Below are 22,737 nucleotides of genomic sequence, written 5' to 3'. Positions count from 1 at the left end.
CAATATTAAGTTCAGTAACAGGAAACATAGCAGGAAAAGCATACAGCAAAGTAAGTTATAATTATCTTCAAACTTAATAGGTATAATGTCACATGTATTTTATATCCAGTCCTGCTTCTCCCACCATCACCATTACCAAATTAATAAAGTATGGATCTACGGAAACTCCTAATAGCCAGGTTGTTTTCAACCCACTTCACTTCTCTCAAAGTTCTGCTTTGATTGTGGCATTAGTGAATGAAAGTATATTTACCTTGGAATCACTCCACAGAAATGCCTCCAAGTATTAATTTAAGCATCAGGAAAGCACCATCATAATACTATCTCATCCAACCCATACTCTTGGAACACAGACGCTGAACAAAAAACCAATAGCAAAGCACTGATTTGAATATTTTAAGGCATTTTTTTTTCAGGAACTTACATCTCAATTAAATAATAAACTAACAAGTGTTTCTCTTTTTAATAGTCAACAGACATAGAGTTATGCTCAGAATATGTTTACTGAGTTGGTCATTTATTCATTTATGTACGTATCTAATTATTAAACAAATATTTGCTAGCACCTAGTCGGTGCCCGGAACTTTATTAGGGGCTGGGTGCACAGACCCATACATACATACAAGTTCTCACCCACGTGGAGCTTATGTTTGAAGTGGCTTATGTGAAGAAGCTTATGTGAAGAGGAGTGGGGAAGGAGGACCACACCAGAGAATAAATGGGTTAACTTCAGATAATGCTAAGTGCTACAAACAAAATAAAACAAAGCTAGGTAGACTGAATGAGGCCAATTTATACAGATAATCTTAGACACAGGGAAATGTATGTGATATCTAAGGACTAAAAGATAAGGAGCTCAGCCTTACAAAGATTGGTGATGCCAGATAAGGGGAACAGTAAAAGCAAAGGATCCAGGGTGGCTTCCACTGGGACAGGCAGCAAAAGAGATGGTTATTTCAAAGTGAGAATACAACTCAGAATCAAAAACCACCAGCAAGGTTATCTGTGGCAAAGCCACAATGTAATACCATGATTCTTGTTCTTTGTCCAGATGGAAGCCTTTCACATCTTTATGATTCAGTCATTGCCCTAGGTGACTGGGACAAGAAAAAGAAAATTCCCAAATCAAGCATATACTTGTATTTTTTTTTTATTTTTTAACGTTTATTTATTTTTGAGACAGAGAGAGACAGAGCATGAACAGGGGAGGGGCAGAGAGAGAGGGAGACACAGAATCTGAAACAGGCTCCAGGCTCTGAGCTGTCAGCACAGGGCCCGACGCGGGGCTCGAACTCACGGACCATGAGATCATGACCTGAGCCGAAGTCGGACGCTTAACCGACCAAGCCACCCAGGCGCCCCAAGCATATACTTTTAAAACAATTTTACCTACTTGTGGAACAAAGAGGAAGGAAGGACAAAAGTGGGGGAGGGGGAGGGTAGACTTTGATGTCCTGAACTCATCAGACTCTCACCACCAGGCTATATTTTTCTATTATATATTACACATTCTTACAGAATACCAACTTGAGACAAGATTACTTTCAATCCATGATAAATGAGACAAAGCAAGATTACTTCATAATTTTACTAAACAGAAAAAAGAAAAAGGCCAGTGTACAACCCAAGAAACACCAAAAACATCCCTCTCTCTTCCTAAATGAATGGCCTCTTTATCCAGTCACAGAATTGATTCAGCATCCAATCTAGAGAACACCCTGCTTCTTTAGACGCTCTCCCAAATCACCCAACCAATATTCAAATTCTATGACACAACCTCAGGATGCCCATGATGTGGTGTTCCCTCAGTGCAAGTAGTAATTAAGCCAAATTCCTCACTATCACTGTGTTCCTGATGGTCTTAGGCTGAAAGGCATCACACTCAAATATGAAAACAATTCCTTTTCAAAATCCCCCCCCTTTTTTTCCCCCCTCAAGCTCATTTATTACCTGCATACCAGTCTCCTCTTTCAGTGTTAAAGAAGAATGGACAGATCACCACTACCTGGCTTCCTGCAAAGTGGGCAGGTCACCTTAGGGCAAACTACCAGCTCAAATATTTGTCTCAAATTAGCAGTGAGCATTCGGGTGTCCCCCCAAATCATTATTTTCCTAAGTCATAAGTTTAAGGCATCAAAATCCCTTTTTTCTTAAATAACAGTTCTTCAGTACTGTGTTTACCAAAATACATTTTAGGTTTTGGGTGTTTGTTTGTTTGTTTGTTTGTTTTTTGGTGTAAAAACTGCTGTCACTATTTCCACACATTCAAATTTAAATATGATTAATTATTGCATCACTGCTACAAAAACTCAATGCTGGGGCTCCTGGGCAGCTCAGTCGGTTGAGTGTCCAATTTCGGCTTAGGTCATGATCTCATGGTTTGTGAGTTTGAGTCCTGCATTGGTTTCTGTGCTGACAGCTGGGAGCCTGGAGCCTGCTTCGGATTCCGTGTCTCCCTATCTCTCTCTGCCCCTCCCCTGCTCACACTCCATCTCTGTCTCTCAAAAACAAATAACCGTTAAAAAAAAAAATTAAAGAAAAAAACCCTCAATGCTAACATAAAGATCACTTCTAAATATATAAAACTATCTTATAGAATATGACCTAAAATTTAAAAATTCCACTGGGGTCAACTAAATAGTAATTCTTTTCATAAACTGATCATTTATCGTATTTCAATAAAAAAATTTTAAAAATCAATGAATTAAAAAAAACATTTAAAATTTAGCTATCACAGATATGGTTTAGAAGAAAACACATTGAAGTGAACTATAAAAAGTATATTTTAGGAGGGCTAACGTCATGATTTCACAGCTATAGAATTATCCTAAAGACTTAATCAGAGTAGCCATGGTTTTCTTGTTATTTTTTTTTTTTTTACTTAAATTTGATCATATCAACCAAGTCAACTTTTTTTTATATCAGATCAATTTTTAAATGTAGCTAGTCTGAGTAATTGAAACTACCCAAACTATCCAAACTTGAAAAATATGGAGAAATATTCTAAGGCTCATGGGCAGGACAATTTAACAAGATTAATATAACAATTAATTAACATTAATTTTCCCAAAATTTATCTATAAATTCTAAGTAACTTCAATCAATATTTTTGCATTGTTTATTAGTATACTAAGAAAATGTATTCTAACCACAATCTAGGAGAAATATAAAACTTGAGTTTTATACCATATTTATCATATGCAAAGGTAAATTCCAGATAGCTTTAAAAGTTAAATGTGAAAAGATAAAGCTAACAAGGCTATGTAAGAGAATATCTTGTGGAAGGAGAAGAGATTTCTTAGAAAGACCTTCGAATATAACTCAAAAGGTTTACAAAATGATGAATTTGAGTATCTCAAAATTAAAGACTTCTAATTATTGAGGGATAACAGGGACAAAGTTAAACATGCATTAATACATTAGGATAAGATATTTCAAACATTTAAATAAAAAGAAGAAAAAACTCCTAACAAAGCAACCAGAAAAAGATAAATCCAACAGAGAGGGGAAAAAGATGGGCAAAGGAAATGAACATAAATTAAAACAAAATAAGTAAGTTAAAGCATTTTAACTAATATCCAAATTCCTTAGCAATCCAGAGAAACACAAATGAGAACAATGAGATTTGAGACTGGCAATATTTAGAAAACCGGATAAAACCAAGTACTAGTGGGATTGTGGGGGAAGGCCCAGTGTACTATCTGGTGGCAGTGTAAGCCTGAGACAGCCATCCTGTTGGGCCATTTGACAGAACTCAGTCAAATCAACAAGATTCACCAAATCCAGGATAAGCCCTAACCAGCAATCCCATGGCCAAAGAAATGTTCATCGAAGAGAACACGTAAAAGGGTGTTTAATGCAAGCCTCTTAGTGTTGGCTGGTAGTGGAAAGCAATCAACATGTCCATCATGGGAGTACCACGTGGGAAATAAACTTCATGTATTACTATGCACAGGTGAGGACCAACAAACACCATATAAACACTGACACATGAATGGACCTTAAAAAGCCAACAAAGAATCAAAATATCAGGTGCATTCTGTGTCCCAATACTAGCTATAAATGTTAAAAGTTCATTTCACCCAAAATATCACTACACATTTTGCAAAGGCATACTACAAATCTAAGGATGAAAATCAAGTACATTAGAGCAGTTGTCTATGGTGCAAAGGGAAGATGAAGTTAGGAAGAGTTAATGGGAATAAACACATGAATAAAAGAGAGGAAACCTGAAGGGATTATCCTGGTCATGATCAAACTGGCCATGAACCTAGGAATATAATTAATCTAACTGTCTACAACTGGGTTAGGTGGAGAGGGGACACAGGGGAAATGGAGGGGAGGGAAGGAAAGGAAGGAAGAGAGAGAAGAAAAATTAAGGTCCCACATTCTTTTAAAATAGAGACAGGGTTATCCTATATCCTACTTAAGGAATAAAGAGTTTTAACATTCACTAAACTTTTTCTTGTAGTAAGACAATCAGAAACAGATGTCTGGGATTATCTTCAAATTTTCACTTGGTAATTACACTTTGGCCCAACAGAACTGAAAGATCTTACATTTTCATTAATATTTAATGTCACTTACATTTTTTTTACATTTTTAGGCCCATATATTTTAGTGATGCACTCATTTCATAAATGTACTTTTTTTTTAAGTACAGTTTTATTGAAATAAAATCTCTGAAATTCATCCAAGAAATTATGATGAAGCCTAAAAAAATATCTCATTGCTTTTAAAGTCCATACTTTAATAGACAGGGTACACACATGAAATCTAATTCACACTTTAAACTCTGAAGATAATATAATAAAGCTCTTCTTTGAAGTTCAAAAAATGTTAATTAGTTATTTCTAAAATCTCTATGTAGTTTTTAAAAGTTCTTCCCAATAGCATCTCAAAATATTCAGAGTATTCATCTTATTTTTGTTATTTTACAAAATGAGTGTTATAAGAAACTGCTTTAATTTGAGAGAACTGCTGTCTCATCTCATGGCCTTACCCTGTAGTACTCTGAGCCTATGCAGAGGAAAAAGTGGAGGGAAGAGGAAGGAGAGAAGAAATTTTAAAATAGATTATGATAGGGGCGCCTGGGTGGCGCAGTCGGTTAAGCGTCCGACTTCAGCCAGGTCACGATCTCGCGGTCCGGGAGTTCGAGCCCCGCGTCAGGCTCTGGGCTGATGGCTCGGAGCCTGGAGCCTGTTTCCGATTCTGTGACTCCCTCTCTCTCTGCCCCTCCCCCGTTCATGCTCTGTCTCTCTCTGTCCCAAAAATAAATAAACGTTGAAAAAAATAAAATAAAATAAAATAGATTATGATAATAAAGATAATAAGAGTACTTCCATTATTTAAAGCTTACTATATGCTTTGACAGTGTCCAGAACTTAACCCAATAAAAACCTCTGAGGTATATTACTACACCCATTTCATTGATGAGAAAACAGGAGTTTAACTCCCTAAGTAGCAAAAAGTTATTGACAAGGCAGATCCAGATATTTCCATTCATCAGAATCTACTTAGAGATAAAGCTGTCTCACACTATCAATATTGAGTTTGAATATAAAGTAGAATAACCTATTATAATACTCAATATTTTTACATATTTAATTGAGGGACTGGAGTATAATATGAAAACAAAATAAATTATTCAAATGAGTCATCAGCCCTCAGAACCACTAGGAGCAAAAAAAATCCTCCAGGAACAACAAAATAAAGCTATCCTGTACCCATATTTCATAATGTATTTTTCATACCACAGAAAAATTAATGCCAAACAATATATTAAGTGTTTTACATTTCTTTGGGAATATAATTTTAAATGTCACATTTTCCAGTTAACTTATTGGCAATAGAACATACTCTGTAAACAAAAGGTTGTTGCTCAAAGATGCTGGGGACTCGGGTACATTTATCAAGATCTTGTAAGTGCCCTGAAGATGCCTTGCACGGAACAGACATTTAAAAAGCATTGTTTAACAAGCACATGATTTATTCCCCAGGACTAAGCATACAGGATGATTACATGAAGGGAAAGCAAACAGCTACTTCTCAGTATAAGAGAATCAGCTTTAGAAAATCTGACCTATGAAGTTATCTTATTTTCGAAAAGAAAACAAAATTTTTCTGTTGAAATATCAGGAAGTGAAGTAGTTAGAATAACTCTTAACATCTCAAGGGCCCTTCACATTGATATTCAACTGCATCTAAAAGGTATCCACTTACGAAGAAACTTGACCTTAATTCACAATGAAAGCTCCTCTTGTACTTAGTCCACAATCTGCCACAGTTTATTTTATGTTCCTTGAAAGGCAGAAGAACAATTAAATATTCCCATCTTGCTAAAGTTGTTCTAAAGAGAAAATCAAATGTGAGCTCCCTCTAGAAATGCTAAGTGATCTACAGCAATAAATACCTCCAATTTTTTTTTCAAAACCCTCATTCAAATACATGGTATTTCTAAGTTCACAGACTAACTTCAAACTTACACTATTGCAATTTCCTATCTCTTGACAGATTTCACAAAATCCATGGAGGAAGATTTGAGCAATTTTTTCAAGGATATTTTCACTTTATACTAAAAGTCTGAAGACATGTATACTTACTTATCATAAAGGTTAAAATAATTTTCTTACGACTTTGGCATACAGCACTCTTCAAAAAATTAGCTAAGATGAACGACTCCCTTAATATTATGATTTAAATTTAAGTTACTTACCATTCAGGTCTACAGAAGCAATCATGCCTGAGAGTGATCATATCAGCATTTTCATTTCACTGGTGCAATGATCAGGGTCACCAAAATCATTAAGGACACTCACTTTGGACTTCTGCCCTCAGCTCTAACTTATTTTTACCTTAGAACTTTAACATAGGTCTTTAGACTCTATCTCAAAACTTGAGTTCTATGTAAAGATCTGGCAGAATTGAAACATTTAACTACAAAAAATAAGGTAATAAATCCTCAATTTTGTTTCCTCCAATATGAGTTACCTGTTTGAAATCAGAATGCTAACCACCAAAAAGGGTTAAAAAATTGAAATCTTGCCAGTTATCAAAGCCAGACCAGGTGCAAAATAAAATAAATACAGTAATGCCTAATGTGTCTGGTAAGAATTATGTCCATTCAGATGACAGGCCTAAATGTTGTGTATACATTAACTCTTAATCCATATAATAAAGAAGATTATCATCAGTTAATCCTAGAGGAGGAAACTGAGTCTCAGGGAAGTCAAGTGACCTGTATAAACTAATAAAGGTAAAAGTTATGTCTGCCTCATTCCAAAGCCCTTGCTTATAATCACTATGGAACACAGGACTTTAGGTAAATTCCCCAAAATGGGATTACCAAAGATATAACTTAAGTATCATTTTAAGTTATAAAGGTTAATTATGTTAAACTTTCTCACTTTAAAGAGGGGGAAAGAAAACTGCCAAAGGAGAATTACAAAGAGCCACGTAACTGCATGGAACTTGCAATAAATGCAATATATATATAATATTATATGTGTATATATATATATATATATATATAGCAATGTATATATATATAAATGCAATATATATATAATATACATATATACATATAATATATATATATTATATATATTATATGTATATATATTTTAAACTACACTCCTTCCATTAGTAAAGACCATAAGGGAGTCAACATTTGTAGCCTGGGCTTTTTACTAATTATTGATAGTCACTCCAGGGAAATAAAAGTCCTTATAAGACGACAAGAACTTATTTTTCCTATAGTAACGAAACCTTGAATTATTACAAGAAAGAACATATTAAGTGGGTAAAAGAAAAGAAACTGTCTAGTTAAGATGTAAAGTGAAAAAGCAGACATAATGTAAAGACTATGATTCATAGGATACCAGAATTCATACCATATACTTTTATGTAATTCTAATTATAGCAATTTTATAATATGCAATTATTTCCTCATAGTTCTGTATCTTTAGTTACTTCGGATGAACCTGAAACTAAATTTATTCCTATAAAGAAAAAAACAAGTATTAAAAGTGACATGGTAAAATTTAGTAGCCCAATAACATGTTAACACTGTCCTGAAAACATTGTTAGTCACTAGAATATCTATGTGCATAGTACAATATCCACATATAAAATTCAGAGCAGGTGTTTGCGTTTCAACACATTTAGAGTTGTTCCTTAGCATCTTAGCATCTGTCATCTCTACCACATTCCTGACACTGATGATGGGTCACCCCCATATCTATAGCCCAGTGTCTGTTACCAGTTCCACTCGTGATCTGCACTGCTGGGTCTCCCCTGTGCCTGCCTTTATTCATGAACTTCTCTCATCTGTGGTCAGAAGTTTTCCCATGGACTCTCCATTAAAACAAAACAAAAAATCTGCTCTATATCCCTTTCTAATGGCAACGTGCTGTCTGCAAAGTTTCAGAATAACTAACCCACAGTACTATAATAATATCATAGTAAATACAACTGCATTTAGAAGTGTAATGAATTTGGAAGCACCTAAACCTTGAGTTTCTCCTCAGATCTTAAAAACAGACCCTTTTGAGCCTGTCACACTGTTAAAAGTAGACAACAAAAACACGTGGTGAATATATAATCCGGCACACCACATACAGTGACCCTGTTTACATAACAGGCTACTGATTCAGTGCAGGCTTTTTAGAAATTCCTCAAATCTGACTGATCTCTCATGAAGTCAGACTGAGACTGTGAAGTTGTTCAATGGGCACCTTTAGATTGATTATAAAGAGTGGCTGAGTTGCTTCTGATTTTGTATCAGAAAGAGAAATGTCCCAAAGAATCCCTTGCTTCACATGGGTGCCATTGTCTGAGTCTGGCTCAGGTCTGAAAGATGAAAAATGCTTAGGAAAGCCAAGAGTTTTTAAACAACAATATCAAGAATCCTAAACAACTCCAGGGGGGAGAAAGAGAATCCTTTTATTTATTTACAAGAGGATCTTTTGTTCTCCTTTTTTAAATTTTTTTTAAATGTTCATTTATTTTTGAGAGTGAGAAAGAACAGTAGTGGGGGTGGGGCAGAGAGACAAGGAGACACAGACTCCAAAGCAGGTTCCATCCAGGCTTGGAGCTGTCAGCACAGAGCCCAAGGTGGGTTGGAATCCAAGAGCCTTGAGATCATGACCTGAATTGAAGTCAGTTGCTTAACCAACTGAGCCACAAACGCATCCCTCTTTTGTTCTCTTAAAATCGAATCTCATAATCTGCTTTATCTCATAGTGAATCCTGTCATCATTGAATGATGATGCCATCAAATGGCCCAGGTTAGTTTCCTACTAATGGTCACTAAAAGGAATTTTGATGTGGAAATGTAAAACAAAATACCCGAAACCAAAGTTTTAGTAGAGTCCTGTTACCAATTAGATCTGGGTATACACAAGTAAATTACTCGAATCTTCCATTTCTTATTAGCAATAGCAAAAGCTGTAATTTAGCAAGCTTGAATTGTGGGCCACACCCTGGCCTGGATATGCTACACATACCCTGTGTGGTACTGCACACTCACTATACAGATCAGCAACTTGAGTTTCAGAGGGGTTGTGATAACACTATAAGAATAATGAAAACAGCTATTAAGAGCCTGGGTTAAGATTAGGTCGCACACCTACCTTACTGCAAAATCTGCACTTTTTGCCATGCTATTTCTCCTTAAGCATTCTGCCTCTCAATGTTTCATCTGTGAAACAGGTGTAAAGATGCTTGCCCAAGTTAAACTCCAGCATGACTGAGATGATGAAATAAGATAAGAGATATATATTCTGAAAAGTACATTATTATGGAAAAGGAATGGTATTTCATTATCATCTATTAGAAACATAACCAATTAGATATACACTTTTATAGGACGTCTCCTATATTCAGGATCTCTGAGTGTGCCATTGAGAACTATATTGCCAAGTAAATCCAGGCCAACAAAAACAAAACTCAAAGTTTTGAAAATCATCAAGTTCATATGTTATCCAAAAAAATCTGCTTCTAAATAAAAACATAGTACATCTCAAATATAGTGTATCAGGACACTATTTCATACCTTACATTAGCCTCTCTATATTAATTTTTGACAGTCACTTTTATCAACTCAGCAGCTAGTACTGAACATTGCAAAAGTAGAGTTAATACTAGGGAAAAGGGGCTTTAAAAATATAATTAGTAAAAATACAAATTTCAATAACCCATGTGAGTAAAAAATATTTATGCATGCTAATAAGAAAAAAAGAACAATTATCTATTGAATATGAAATCTCTAAAAACACTAATTACCTTTGCTATATGCACAAATCTTGGGCAACTATCATTTTAAAGTATTTTCCTGTACTTTCAGCTGACTATAACAACAGAATAGAGGGAGGTTAATTGTCTTTGCCTTTTTTTCTGTACAGTTCATGAGATAAAGGTTCTTTTTTTTTTTAATTTTTTTTTTCAATGTTTATTCATTTTTGGGACAGAGAGAGACAGAGCGTGAACAGGGGAGGGGCAGAGAGAGAGGGAGACACAGAATCGGAAACAGGCTCCAGGCTCTGAGCCATCAGCCCAGAGCCTGACGCGGGGCTCAAACTCAAGGACTGCGAGATCCTGACCTGGCTGAAATCGGACGCTTAACCAACTGCGCCACCCAGGCGCCCCGAGATAAAGGTTCTTTAAAAAGGCTACACAGCGGGGCGCCTGGGTGGCGCAGTCGGTTAAGCGTCCAACTTGACTTCAACTCAGGTCACGATCTTGCGGTCCGTGAGTTCGAGCCCCGCATCGGGCTCTGGGCTGATGGCTCAGCGCCTGGAATCTGCTTCTGAGTCTGTGTCTCCCTCTCTCTCTGCCCCTCCCCCGTTCATGCTCTGTCTCTCTCTCTCAAAAATAAATAAACGTTAAAAAAAAAATTAAAAGAAAAAAAAGGCTACACAGCAAATACTTCAGGCACTTTTGCATCACTTGAAAAACATGATATTGAAACGAAGAATGCTATTTCTTGTTTAACAGACTTAAATGTACAATCCAGAACACTGTACTTCCAAACGGTGAAAGCAATCTATTACACACAAGGGTAAAATAAATACGAAGAAAGCGAAGGGTCAATGCACTAAATGACATTATCACATCAAGTGAGGTATATAAGAAAGAGAAGGGCTGGTTTAGTCTCCGGAAGTTCTAATCTTAACTAGCAGGCATCACAGCAGGGGATTCTCAGAGGCTATTACAGGACCTTTTGCAACAAACACATCCACTGGGCACATATGAGTGATTAATGAACATTACGACCTGATGATTAGATTATGTGGTTTGGGGGACATAAATCTGTATTATTTTATCCATGAGTCTTAAAGTAATATTGACATGCAAACTAATTACATGTCAAGTTGATTAAAACCCATAGAGAAGCTATATTTTTTAAAATTTTTAAATATTTTTTTAAGTTTATTTTGAGAGGAGAGAGAAAGCATGCACGTGTACAAGTGGGGGAGGAGCAGTGAGAAGGAGAGACAGAATCCCAAGCAGGCTCTGCAGTATGTGGGGCTCGAACTCATGAACTGTGAGAGCATGACCTGAGCTGAGATCAAGAGCCAGACACTTAACCAATTGAGACACGAGTGCCCAGAGAAGCTGTATTTTCCTATCAAATAATCAGAATTGAGGTTAGGATACACTTTTTTAAATCCAACCTTTTAAGTTAAAACTTCAAAAGTAAGTATCTACTCTAGGTTCAATTTGGGAATGAGAACCAGTAGCCACAACCAAAGCATGATAGGCCTCAGAGCAAAGCACCACATAACCTCTTACTTCTAGAATCACATCCTAGAGCAAAGAGGCATGGCACAGGAAGGACTTTAGGGATGGTATCGCCTGCCCTCAAAAATGATCTAAAAATCAGTATCCTAATGTGGAACAACAAAAGATACTTTAAAATCCCATATCACTGCTTCCAAATAATAGAGTTTCAAAAGCAAAAGTAGTCTCAAATATATCATTTATTTATTTTTTTTATTTTTTAATGTTTATTTATATTTGAAAGAGAGAGAGAGAGCAAACAAGCGCACAAGTGGTGGAGTTGCAGAGAAAGAGGGAGACACAGAATCCGAGCTGTCAGCACAGAGCCCAACGCAGGGCTCGGACCCACAAACTATGAGATCAAGACCTGAGCCGAAATCGGAAGCTTAACCGACTGAGCCACCCATGCGCCCCTCAAATATATCATTTAGACTGAAGATAAGAAAATACAGAATACAAAGATTTGTACAATATCATTAATTAATATGCTCATATTTTCATTACATAAGCCCAGAAACTCACTTCTACTTTAAAACTGTTTCAACACTCATACAAATACAGACAACACTATTCAATCTTAACCACTAGGGTGAACATGACTTGAAGCCAGCCTTGGAAAATATTCAGATTATTAAAAACAGAGTTAAGTAGAGAAATGAGGTATTGTATATCTGTATTGCACACCACCAAAGTGTATTTGTGAGACTCAGAGAGTAAGCCAACTGATGAAGTAAAAACAGATAATCTATCAACATATCAGAGACCTTCTGGTCTTTGCTGGTTGTCTCATGATATATAATTGAAGAAATTTACTCCCTTTCCCCAAGAGAAGAGAAGAAAGAAGAAAAACGATTTCTCGCATTTATTTTAGAAGCTCCCAGTTGCAATACACAGAGCCCCAAACATTATAAAACTGTGAGCTTCCTCTCCCATCCAGAAGAACTGCACTCACAGAAACAGTGCATTGACATCTCAGTAATCCCTGTTTTTGTCAAAATGTGACTCTCAGCTGTTTTACTAAATATCTCATCCAGTTCCTTCTCTCTAAATTTAAAATCCCTAGAAAGTTTCCTAATTAACATGTATGTCTACACTCCTTCCAAAAAAGATATTAATGTTGATATTTTAATATAATATCCTGTGGCGTTTTACATAAAAGAATTGAATTACGCTGTTTAAGATGACTGAATGAATGTTCAGAGTGGCAGCTAGTATTATTGGGAATTAGAATCCTAAACTCCTAAATGTATGACACAATAAAGCCTCTAATATAGCTCTGCCTTCCAGATGGTCTTTTTTTTTTTTTAATTTCTCTCTACTATTTAATCAAATTGGATTATGGTTTCTTACTTGGAAAACAATATTATTATCTTTTAAATCAAAACTTTTAATATGTTTTATCCTTATTTAATTTTTAGTACACTAGTTAATATGTATATTCCTGCTAGATCCCCCTGGCTGGTAATATTCATATTCCAAAATAACATACAAGTTTAATACTAATATGCAAAGCTAAAAAGATGAGATTTCTAATTTAATACCTGTATGTAAAAATAGGGCTCACACTTTGTCTTGGCCATCTTCCCAATAGAATGATATATAAACATTCTCCTACAACTAACCCTTTTTCAAAAATTATTATAAGAGTTGGAACATCTCAGATTTTTCCATAATCCCGTGAGACTTAACTGAAATCTTTTAAATCCATGATCACCAGTGATGGGTGGATAGGGGTATACGCGTAATAAAGGCTAACTAAAAAACATGTTCTGTTTGTTTTCTTAAAAGCCTGCAGTATCTGCGACATTATCTGTAACTTCTTATTACGCCAGGAAACAAATATATTTTACCCCTCTGTGATTTATAACAGTTAAATACCTCTAATTTCATTTTGTATTAGATAGTGCTCTGATATACTTGTCAGCTTACTTTAGTAACTTGGTTCTCTTTCGTTAAAAGAGAATTTAAAATTTCAAAAATACTAGTTTAAGACTAAACAAATGACTCTATGCTCAAAAATAACTTGTAATACAGCTAATCATTTCTTAATAGATGCCAGATTTGAAATCCTTTCTCAGCCTCCCCATCCTGGCAGCAGGTGGAACGCAAAGTCCAGACATCCCCTCCTTGTACAGAATGCATAAAAATGCTAGATCAAAAAATAAAAATATTTGTTAAGGGATGTATTAGTTGGTAGAAAAGTTAAGGGGAATCCCTAGGTCTAGAAACTGCTTGCAAGCAGGAATCCATAAGGGTAAACAGCTCTGAGGATGTCATTCACTCTGCATATGTGACGTTACGATGAACGAGGCCTTGGGCTTTAATCAGCTTTAAGTGAGAGTTCAGATTGCAGAAACCACATAAACTCAAGCCCCTGAAAGCAAACAGCCTAAAGAGATGAACTAGACAAAATCAAACAAACGAGCAAAAAAAAAAAAAAAAACAAAAAAAACAAAAAAAAAAAACCTCAGAGGAGAAGGCAAATGCATTCTCTGTCAAAAATATCTGGACAAACAGAAAAAAAAGAATAAAAAAATTCCCTGGGAATTCCTATACATAAATTCACCTTCACAAAGTTTGGGACAACACAACATCTGTTGTTCAAATCCTCTCAAAGTAAAAATATGTTTTAAACTAATCTTGCAACAGAGATTTCCAAAAAGATAGTGTGAGAACATTATGTATAGCTTTGTGCAAATAAATTTGAAACTAGTTAAACTGAACAAGATCCAGGAAGAAAAAAAAATCCTGAAATCAATCCAAAAGTCAATCTTAAATGTTTTCAAAATCATGGAAGAAATGAAGAAAGTAAAATAAATTATGTCCACCTGTAAACAAAACCTCAGGCTCAGCCAGGTTTGCAGGTACATTCTGCCAATTACAAAGAAAAAGGAACTCTAGTTTTACTCAAAATCTTTCAGCAAACACAAAAGAAGTAATACTCCCAAACTGATTCTGAAAGATTAATTGATTCTAAAACCAGAATACGATAAGCACAAGATCCGAATTGCCAATCTCATTCAGGAACATGGGTAAAAAACAAATTTAGAAGAATATAAAAATGATAACACATTATAATTCTTGGGTTTACTCCATGAATGCAAAGTACATTCATTAGAAAATCTATTAATATAAATCATCAAATTAACAGATTGAGTGGGGGGAAATCTGTGACATTATCAACATTAATTCCTAAAAACAAATCTTAAACTAGAAATAAGAAGAAAACTCTACAGATAAAAGCATCTACAGAAAAACCTACAAAATGCCCGTAATTAATGGTGAAATACTAAAAACATCCTTTTGTGAACAAGAATGAGACAAAAAATTTGCTGTCGTCACTTCTGTTTAACATTGTAATGGAGGTTCTAGCATAAAATAAAAGAAGTTAATCAAAAGAAACAAAACTGAAAAAAGACGAATGGGGGAAGGTCTTCAAAGATACTGGTCTAATGTGTTCTTAAGCTGTGAAATGGCTACTTGTTTTGGTAGTATTCTTTAAACAGTATGTATACACATTTCTCATCTTTTCAGATATATTTAGGAAGAGCAAAAATGTTTGCATTCTAAGTATCAATCACAAAAACTAGTATGGAAATCAGAATAATTTAACTTCATATTTGTTTTAATAACAAGCTGGTTTGAATTCCTTTGAAATATAGCCACTGGTAAAATGTATTCAATCTAAGGCAATGTTAATTTTAGGTTTTAGAGTTTTCGAAAGCCCATAAAGATTCGAAAAGTTCTGTTATGGATAATTTTAAAGACAGGGTAAGTAGTGTGTCACCTGCTTCATATTGTGGTCCAGTATTTTTTTTCCCCCATACAACTGTACTTGGGGTCATGAGAGCTGGAACTAAAGAAAAGATTTATATGTCACTTCCATTCTTAGAGGCAAGGAAACCTGATGCTTTGGAACGTCTGTAGCTACCCCATCCCAACTAAAAAGCAACCACTGATTCCTTCAAAACTCAAATGTTTTAAACTGGCCTTATTTTTTAACAATTTAACATATTTATTTTTTAAAATACTTTGGTTGAGCTAATGAGACATTTTCCTTTTATTCTTGCCACTCCCATTATTTTATATTTTAATTTTCTACTCAAGAGAGAAGAGATGGATTGAGGTGAAGCCGCATAGAATTTCTCTACTCTGTGGAAGCCTGAATTAACTTTGTAGTATTTTTCTCGCAATCAGCCTTTCCTGGTGCTTTTTGCTAGCTCTCTCCTATCACATCTCTCTGTTAAAAGTGAAAATCTGTATTTTACAGCTTTTTAACCCAGGCCAGCTGGTCTTAAGTAAAATGCTACACTCATTGCCCTTCCTGACTTTACTGCTAAATTTTATTTTTTTATAAAAATTTAAACCCCTTTTAAAATATTTTCATCTTACTTCAGAAATAACAAAATAAATTACCGAAGAAATACGGGAACATTTACTATACAATTTCAGTGTTAGCTGTTTAAATGCTAGCAGTTCACCACAATTAAAGAAGACACTCAACTAGAGGTAAACAAAAACTCATACCATAAAATCTACAATGAATTAGTCAAGTTTCACATGACTTGAAGGTTTAGATTTCACTTAAATTATGAGTTGTTTCCTACGTAAAATGCTATTCCCTCAACACACTTGCTGCTTGAAATCAGAAACTACATGGGGTTGAAACAGCACTATCAGTTTTACATAATTCCAGGAAGAAAGAAAAATCGTCAAACTCCATATGGCTGCAACAACTATTTTCTATCCTTTTCAATATCAAAATGGGCAGTGTTTGTCATGTGCATAAAGAGGAACTGAATATAGAACCCTTGGGTAATCACCTTTAGAGTTTTAAATACGTGTGTCATTAAATATACATCACTTATATCATTTCACATATTTACATTAGAAACAGACATTAAAATAAACTTTACCTTTTGGACAAGTTTTCCTTGGATTAACCCTGTTTAATTGCTCCTATTTTTCAAGAAATTATTTTCAAACAATTAAAAATCATAGTCATGTTGTTTAAAGCAAATTGATAGTTAATAAACAAACTCTTCTAAGGAAATTACTTGATTTTTGTAATCTATAACTTAAAAAAATTTAAATGCCTTTGGGATACCAGATATGCCACCTATATGCTATCATTCTTTGTTAAGTTTATGTGTTCACTGATCTGTTTCTGGATAATAACTTTGTTAGTCTGTGCTTATGACCTTAATGAATGAGGAAGTGGGCAAATAGTTGGTTTTAAGGAAGATGGTGATGAGTTTGAGGTACTGGCAAAACATCCAAGTGGAAAAGTTCCACATGGATAAGAGGTCATGAGGAAAATAATTTAGAAATTCAATTACACATTTACCAACCCCCTACTATATATACCAGGAAGTGTTCTAGAATCTATACAAAAAGGAAAATAAAGGCAATCTTTGGACAGAACCTTGAGAATGAATCAATTTAGGAAAGAGGCCATCCTATAGAAGAAAGAGCTGTGGAAAATGAGAGAAAGAAAATGAAAATTGGGTAGTGCCTTCAAAAAAGCCACAGTAGCAGATCGATGGTACCCAATTCTCCAGAGAGCCAAACATATGGGGATTCAGAGAAAGCCAGAGGCCACGAAGAAGTGTGATCATACATGTAACCACTTTTAATGAATTAAAAAATGGTTTTTTTCAAGCAGATACTAATCAATATGGTTTCCAAAATATGTTGTTTTAAACACACACACACACGCCCGCATACAAACACTTTCAAATATTATGTGTGTTGCTCCTTAAAGCAGTCATCAGAGAAAATTTCCTCTTTCCTAAGCACAAAAATGCAAAGAGTCATTGTGAAATCAGCAAACTACAGTAATCAACTATGTCTAGTATTTTCCTGACATTATCAACCACATAATGAGACAGGACTTGTGGTTTACATAGTCCAAATCAGCTATCATTTCTCCACCATCCAGATTTAAACCATAAATTAGCAGCACAGTCACTACGACAGGCTTCACCCATCATCATTTGCATCCAATCAGTTAATGACTGGCAGCTGTCTACAGGACCCATTACTGAAGGCAACAGCTTTAATGTATAATGCTTCATGAGGCTTCAAATCATATTCTGTTAAAGCACATGGTAGACTGAAGTGCTCTAAAATTTGCAAAAGCTTTCAAAGGAGGGGGAAAAAATAACTCAATGAAATAACTGTAATCTCTGACAACCTTAAAAAGGACTGGCTTTAAAGGGTTTCTAATCTTTTGCTAGACTCAAATAACAGGAGACTAAAAAAAAAAAAAAAAAATTACCTAAAGGAAGATCACTACCAGTCTCATAATTCCTAAGGAAGTAATCATAGCCAGCATTATTATTAGCATGTTATAAATAGAAAAAAATAAAGAACCTAGTTTTGCCCTGTGTCAAAATGGAAGCATATGGCACAGAAGGGACTCATGGAATCCCAAACTACCTCCATTTCCTATTCTATCCCTCTTATTATGAAGTATATCTCAGTTCCTTATCTATCAACAGCATAATATTTAACACTTTCATCTTCTTCAATGCATATACATTGTATCTCTAAAACTGATTATAAATTCTTCAGGGAGAAAGACTATGACTTTCACATTTATTATTCAATATATTCATTACAGAATGCCTTCTCTTCTCTAACAGGCAAGAAAACAGAAGCAGGGAGGTCAAGTGAGAGGCTTTTAGTAGTAATCCCATGAAAGATGATGGTGGCTTGGGCCATAGTGGTAGTAGTGGAGGTGATAAAAAGTAGCCAAGTTCTGGATATATTTTTAAAGACAGAGCCAAGAGGAGTTGCTGATGAAGCGGATGTCAGTGTTAAAGAAAAAGAAGAGGTATGGATGACTCTAAAATAGTGGTCAGAGTTGCTGGGAAAATGAAGTTACCATCAACTGAGATGGTCAAAGCTGTAAGTAAAACAGGGGTACAGGTGATGGTGATGGGGTTGCAGGGCGGGAAGAGGGGAGGGGTACAGGGTTCAGGAATTCAATTTTTTTTTGCGAGAGAGAGAGCAAGTGGGGGAAAGGGGCAGAGGTAGGGAGAGAATCTTAAGCAGGCTTCACGCCCAGCACAAAGCCAGACACAGGGCTCAATCTCACCATGGTGAGATCATGACCTGAGCTGAAATCAAGAGTCAGATGCTTAACCAACTAAGCCACCCAGGCACTCCCCAGGAATTCAATTTTTGAGGTTTCAAAGGACTCATAATACTAGTCAGTGATATATTCACTTAACTAATAATACTTAGAGCACCTAAATATTACCTTAGTACTTCTGAAGTACTAGGAAGGAGACAGGAAAATATATTGGAAACCAAGGAAATGCTTAATAATTGTTTTACTGAGTGAATGGATGAAGAATCAAGCATTTTAACCATGTCACCAAAATAACTTAATCAAAATTGGAATTATAACTGTTAAAAGTATATTAGCCAAATATATCTAGAAATGTATCTGGAAAGTACCTAGGAGTTTACAAAATGCTTTTCCACCTATGCTGGGACAGGGACAGCATACTCTAGCATCTGAATATCTGCTCCTCCCTCCCCCTCCCCCCCACCCCCCCACCACACACTTCTTCAAGAGTAATGAAATTTGGCTGGATACTTGGCTTCTCAGAAATAAGATAACATTTTCCAGCCTTCCTTGCAGCTAGGTGTGGCCAATAGTCAGTGAGCACACATGGTGTGTGCAATTTCCGTGATACACTCTTAAAGAGAATGGGTACACCCACCACTTGCACTTTTTTCTCTCTTCCTGTTAGCTGAAGTGCTGATGTGATAATGACCCATCTTGGACCATGTGGACAGGGTGACACTACCGAGATGGCAAGGGAACAAAAGAGAAGGAGCCCGAATCCTGAAAACCCATGGCGCCATCTTATCAGCTCTGGGCTGCATATACTTAGATTGTTACATGAAAGAATAAAGCTTCTATCTTAGTTAAGCCACTGTTATCTTGGCTCCTTGTTACAGTAGGTTAACCTGAAACTTAACCAATGAATTTAATAAATCTGCAGAACGACCCTGTGATGAAATTAACACGCTGGCTTTTTTATTTTTCATTCCTTACAATGTATCTGGTTTTAAACAGCAGGAAAATAAACTGGCAACATAGCCTTGCTTTATATACTTTCATCTACCAGTGAAGAAAAACCAGCTGAAAAGCATTCTGTTGAGAACTGATTGCAACATTTTTTACAGCAAGAATTGGGTTTATGCATTCACTAAACTGTGCAGCATTCACTACCTACAAAAGCCACATGGTAAAGATTTGTTTCCACACAACTGAGGAATTCTCTGCTATGCACTAGCTCAATTTTAATGTTTCTACTCCCATTAAAATCCCTGCAATCTATTAAGTATTGCAAGTACCAACAATTACCTCCTTGGCTTAAAGAAATGAGTAGCTGCTCGCTGAACTCTTAATTGGCAATCAGATAAGGATAACAGAGTTGCTTCTGGGGTATCTAGATCTTTGCATATATATTCCAAGACCCATCAGTATGTCACTCCATACATTTGGAACAGTTTTACACTTTTTGTATTTGAATACTCGTTCAGAACTGTGTTAGAAAAAGTAGAAAAAGTCCAGCTCAAATGCTATTCAGCTACCATAATTTAAAAGATAAATAACTTTAAAAATGGTTTATGAGGAACAGAACTAGTTAGCACTATTTACCATGATATATTTCTGCACTTAGAGGTGCACTTGTTTTCATTTAACTGCTCTCTGGCTTCTATCATTATTTCATTGCCTAAACCAGAGAAATCACTGTAACAGCTTTGACTACTCATTTATGCTTTAAGGCAGACTTTCTATTCTGGCTAAAGAGTCTGTGATTTGCTAAAATAGTTTTCTAAATCAAAAACGATAATGAAATATATGATCAATCTTATCGTATAGTGAACTTTATTTCCCTAAGTGACTTAAGAACTCTTAAGTAAGAATGTGCTAGCTGCCTGGCAACATCCAGGTTATTTAGCCTCTCGGCAAAGCTAAGGGTGACTCACACTTGTATGCGCACACACTGACACCTAGAGACACAATTCCAAGATTCAGAGGTAGCCTTACCTCCAAATCTTTTAAAGATGTCGATGCAAGTCGTATGCTATTTCCTCAGGCAATGTTTGGAAAACAGGAAAGCTAACATATACTCAAGAGGGACAGCCTGACTTTCATTACATGATGAAAGAGATGATGTCTATTTAAGTATTTAAAATATAGAAACCAAGCATTTTTCTCAATTCTTACGACAGTCAATACTTTCACACACGCATTCTAATTCCTCTGGACAAATGCAGTCCAGAACGTAAGAAAATACCTGCCTATTCCAAATACGGAATTCTGGATACGTCTTTAATTGGCTGTACTGCTCATCTCTTCAAAAAATGAAATGAAAGGGAGATAGAGGTATTGTGTAAAAGGACCTTTTCCTCCTTAATACTGTGTTTTTAGGCAAGAAGCAAGGACATAAAAAGGCACAGTGAGTAAACTGTCCAGGCAAAAGTATAAAATAAAATATTACCTTTAGCTGGGTTTACTTTTATCCCTGACCTATACAGCATTTCCTCATTCTGCCAGTCTCCATTCCTCATTGCAGTCTTGAGTCCATAGAAAACAATTAATGTAGCTGTAGCATAAAAAATCAAGCTCTTGAGAAACCGCTTTTGGACTTTGACATAAAGGGCTCTGGCACCCACTGTAACAAGGAGGCAGAAGCCCATACTAGGAATATACAATACTCGCTCTGCAATTACAAAGCCCACATAGAAAAACAGGTTCGTGGCAGGAACAAATGGTATTATTAACAAAGATAAAGAAAGAACAACAATGTTCTCGGTAGAAGGAAGTTGTGTTCTCTGTGATACATTATTTTTAATGCCATTTTCTACTTTGGATGCAAAGCTGGGCTTAATCTCTGAGTTCCGGTACTCCACATCTGAATGGCAGCTATGTCCATTTGCATTCTGCTTGCCATTTGTTACAAATTTCCCATTGCATTCTCTTTCCACGCCTGGGCTCTTCAAGCCATAGTAGGCAAGGAGGAGGAGTCCGACATAGAAGGCCACAGTGTGTAGGTTTCTCCAATCACAAATTGTTTTCAGCAGAGGCACAGCATCCATTGACCAATCAAAACTGAGTGTATCTGGGCATAGCAACAGCCAAAGGTTCTTGGTTGGCAAGTAGAAGAAAGTGAGTGTCCGAGCCAAAAGGCTATCCGAATCAGCAGCTGGGTTGTCAGAGTTGGAAAAGCTTGGTGGCTTGTTTCCCATCCAGTATAATCGGGCACCCAAAAGCGAAGTCCCCCAGAAAGTTAACAAACTAATGCTGAGGAAAAGAGACAAGTTCTTTCTCTGAAACCAAAAGAGAAGGGGAAAAAATTAAGACCATCGGCAATACAGCATGGGACCACGACATTTAGAGACAAAAAGACATTCTGAAGTGGACAGTTCAAACCACACTCGGTCTTAAATACATGACTTTATTTCCATCTCCTTTTAAACAAGTTTAGGGGGAAATTTAACCTGAAAAACAATGGGCTCTGGAAGCCTACTTTGTACGTGACTTTTGACGAGCATTTTTTATTTTTTCTTCTTGTTCTAAAATACCAATAACCGAAACTTCACTTCCTTGACCTCTATAAAATGGATTGAACGTATTTCCCTCTCAGAACTGTGTCAGGTTAAATGGAGACCACAGTGTAAAAGTACTTAGTACTGTGCATGGGATACAGAAGACATCTGATAACGATCTTCTTTCACCTTGGGGTTTAGATTCTAGGGAAAACCAAGAGCAGGCATGCCCCAAAATATGGAGTATGACAAGATTCTGCTTGGCTCAAGGGAATAACAGCATTTAGCTCTGTCTATGCCAGTCCTCATTTCACTGTCTTGAATTTTCTTGCAGAATTTATAAACCAGGCTTTCATCTGCTACCCCATGCTGTCACTG

At 35.9% G+C, this 22,737-nt stretch overlaps 1 protein-coding gene and 1 non-coding gene across 3 annotated transcripts in view; both read right to left on the bottom strand.

Annotated features, from left to right (window-relative positions):
• TMTC2 (transmembrane O-mannosyltransferase targeting cadherins 2) overlaps positions 1 to 22,737 on the bottom strand; it is a 416,958-nt gene that overhangs the window by 202,213 nt on the left and 192,008 nt on the right. For both annotated transcript variants that reach the window (XR_007154185.1, XM_047868211.1), the window contains exon 3: positions 21,312 to 22,140. Coding sequence is in view for 1 of the 2 variants with exons in the window: in XM_047868211.1 (XP_047724167.1) it covers positions 21,312 to 22,140 (829 nt within the window). In the remaining variant the exon portion in view is untranslated. The remainder of the gene's footprint in view (positions 1 to 21,311; positions 22,141 to 22,737) is intronic.
• LOC125171349 (U12 minor spliceosomal RNA) lies at positions 1,988 to 2,134 on the bottom strand. Its single transcript, XR_007154276.1, has one exon. It is a non-coding gene; the product is annotated as a U12 minor spliceosomal RNA (small nuclear RNA).

Source organism: Prionailurus viverrinus, chromosome B4 (genome assembly GCF_022837055.1).
Source record: "Prionailurus viverrinus isolate Anna chromosome B4, UM_Priviv_1.0, whole genome shotgun sequence".
In the NCBI taxonomy this organism is placed as follows: Eukaryota; Metazoa; Chordata; class Mammalia; order Carnivora; family Felidae; genus Prionailurus; species Prionailurus viverrinus.
The sequence above is the reverse complement of the archived record's forward strand: the minus strand, read 5'-3'. Positions and strand labels throughout refer to the sequence as shown.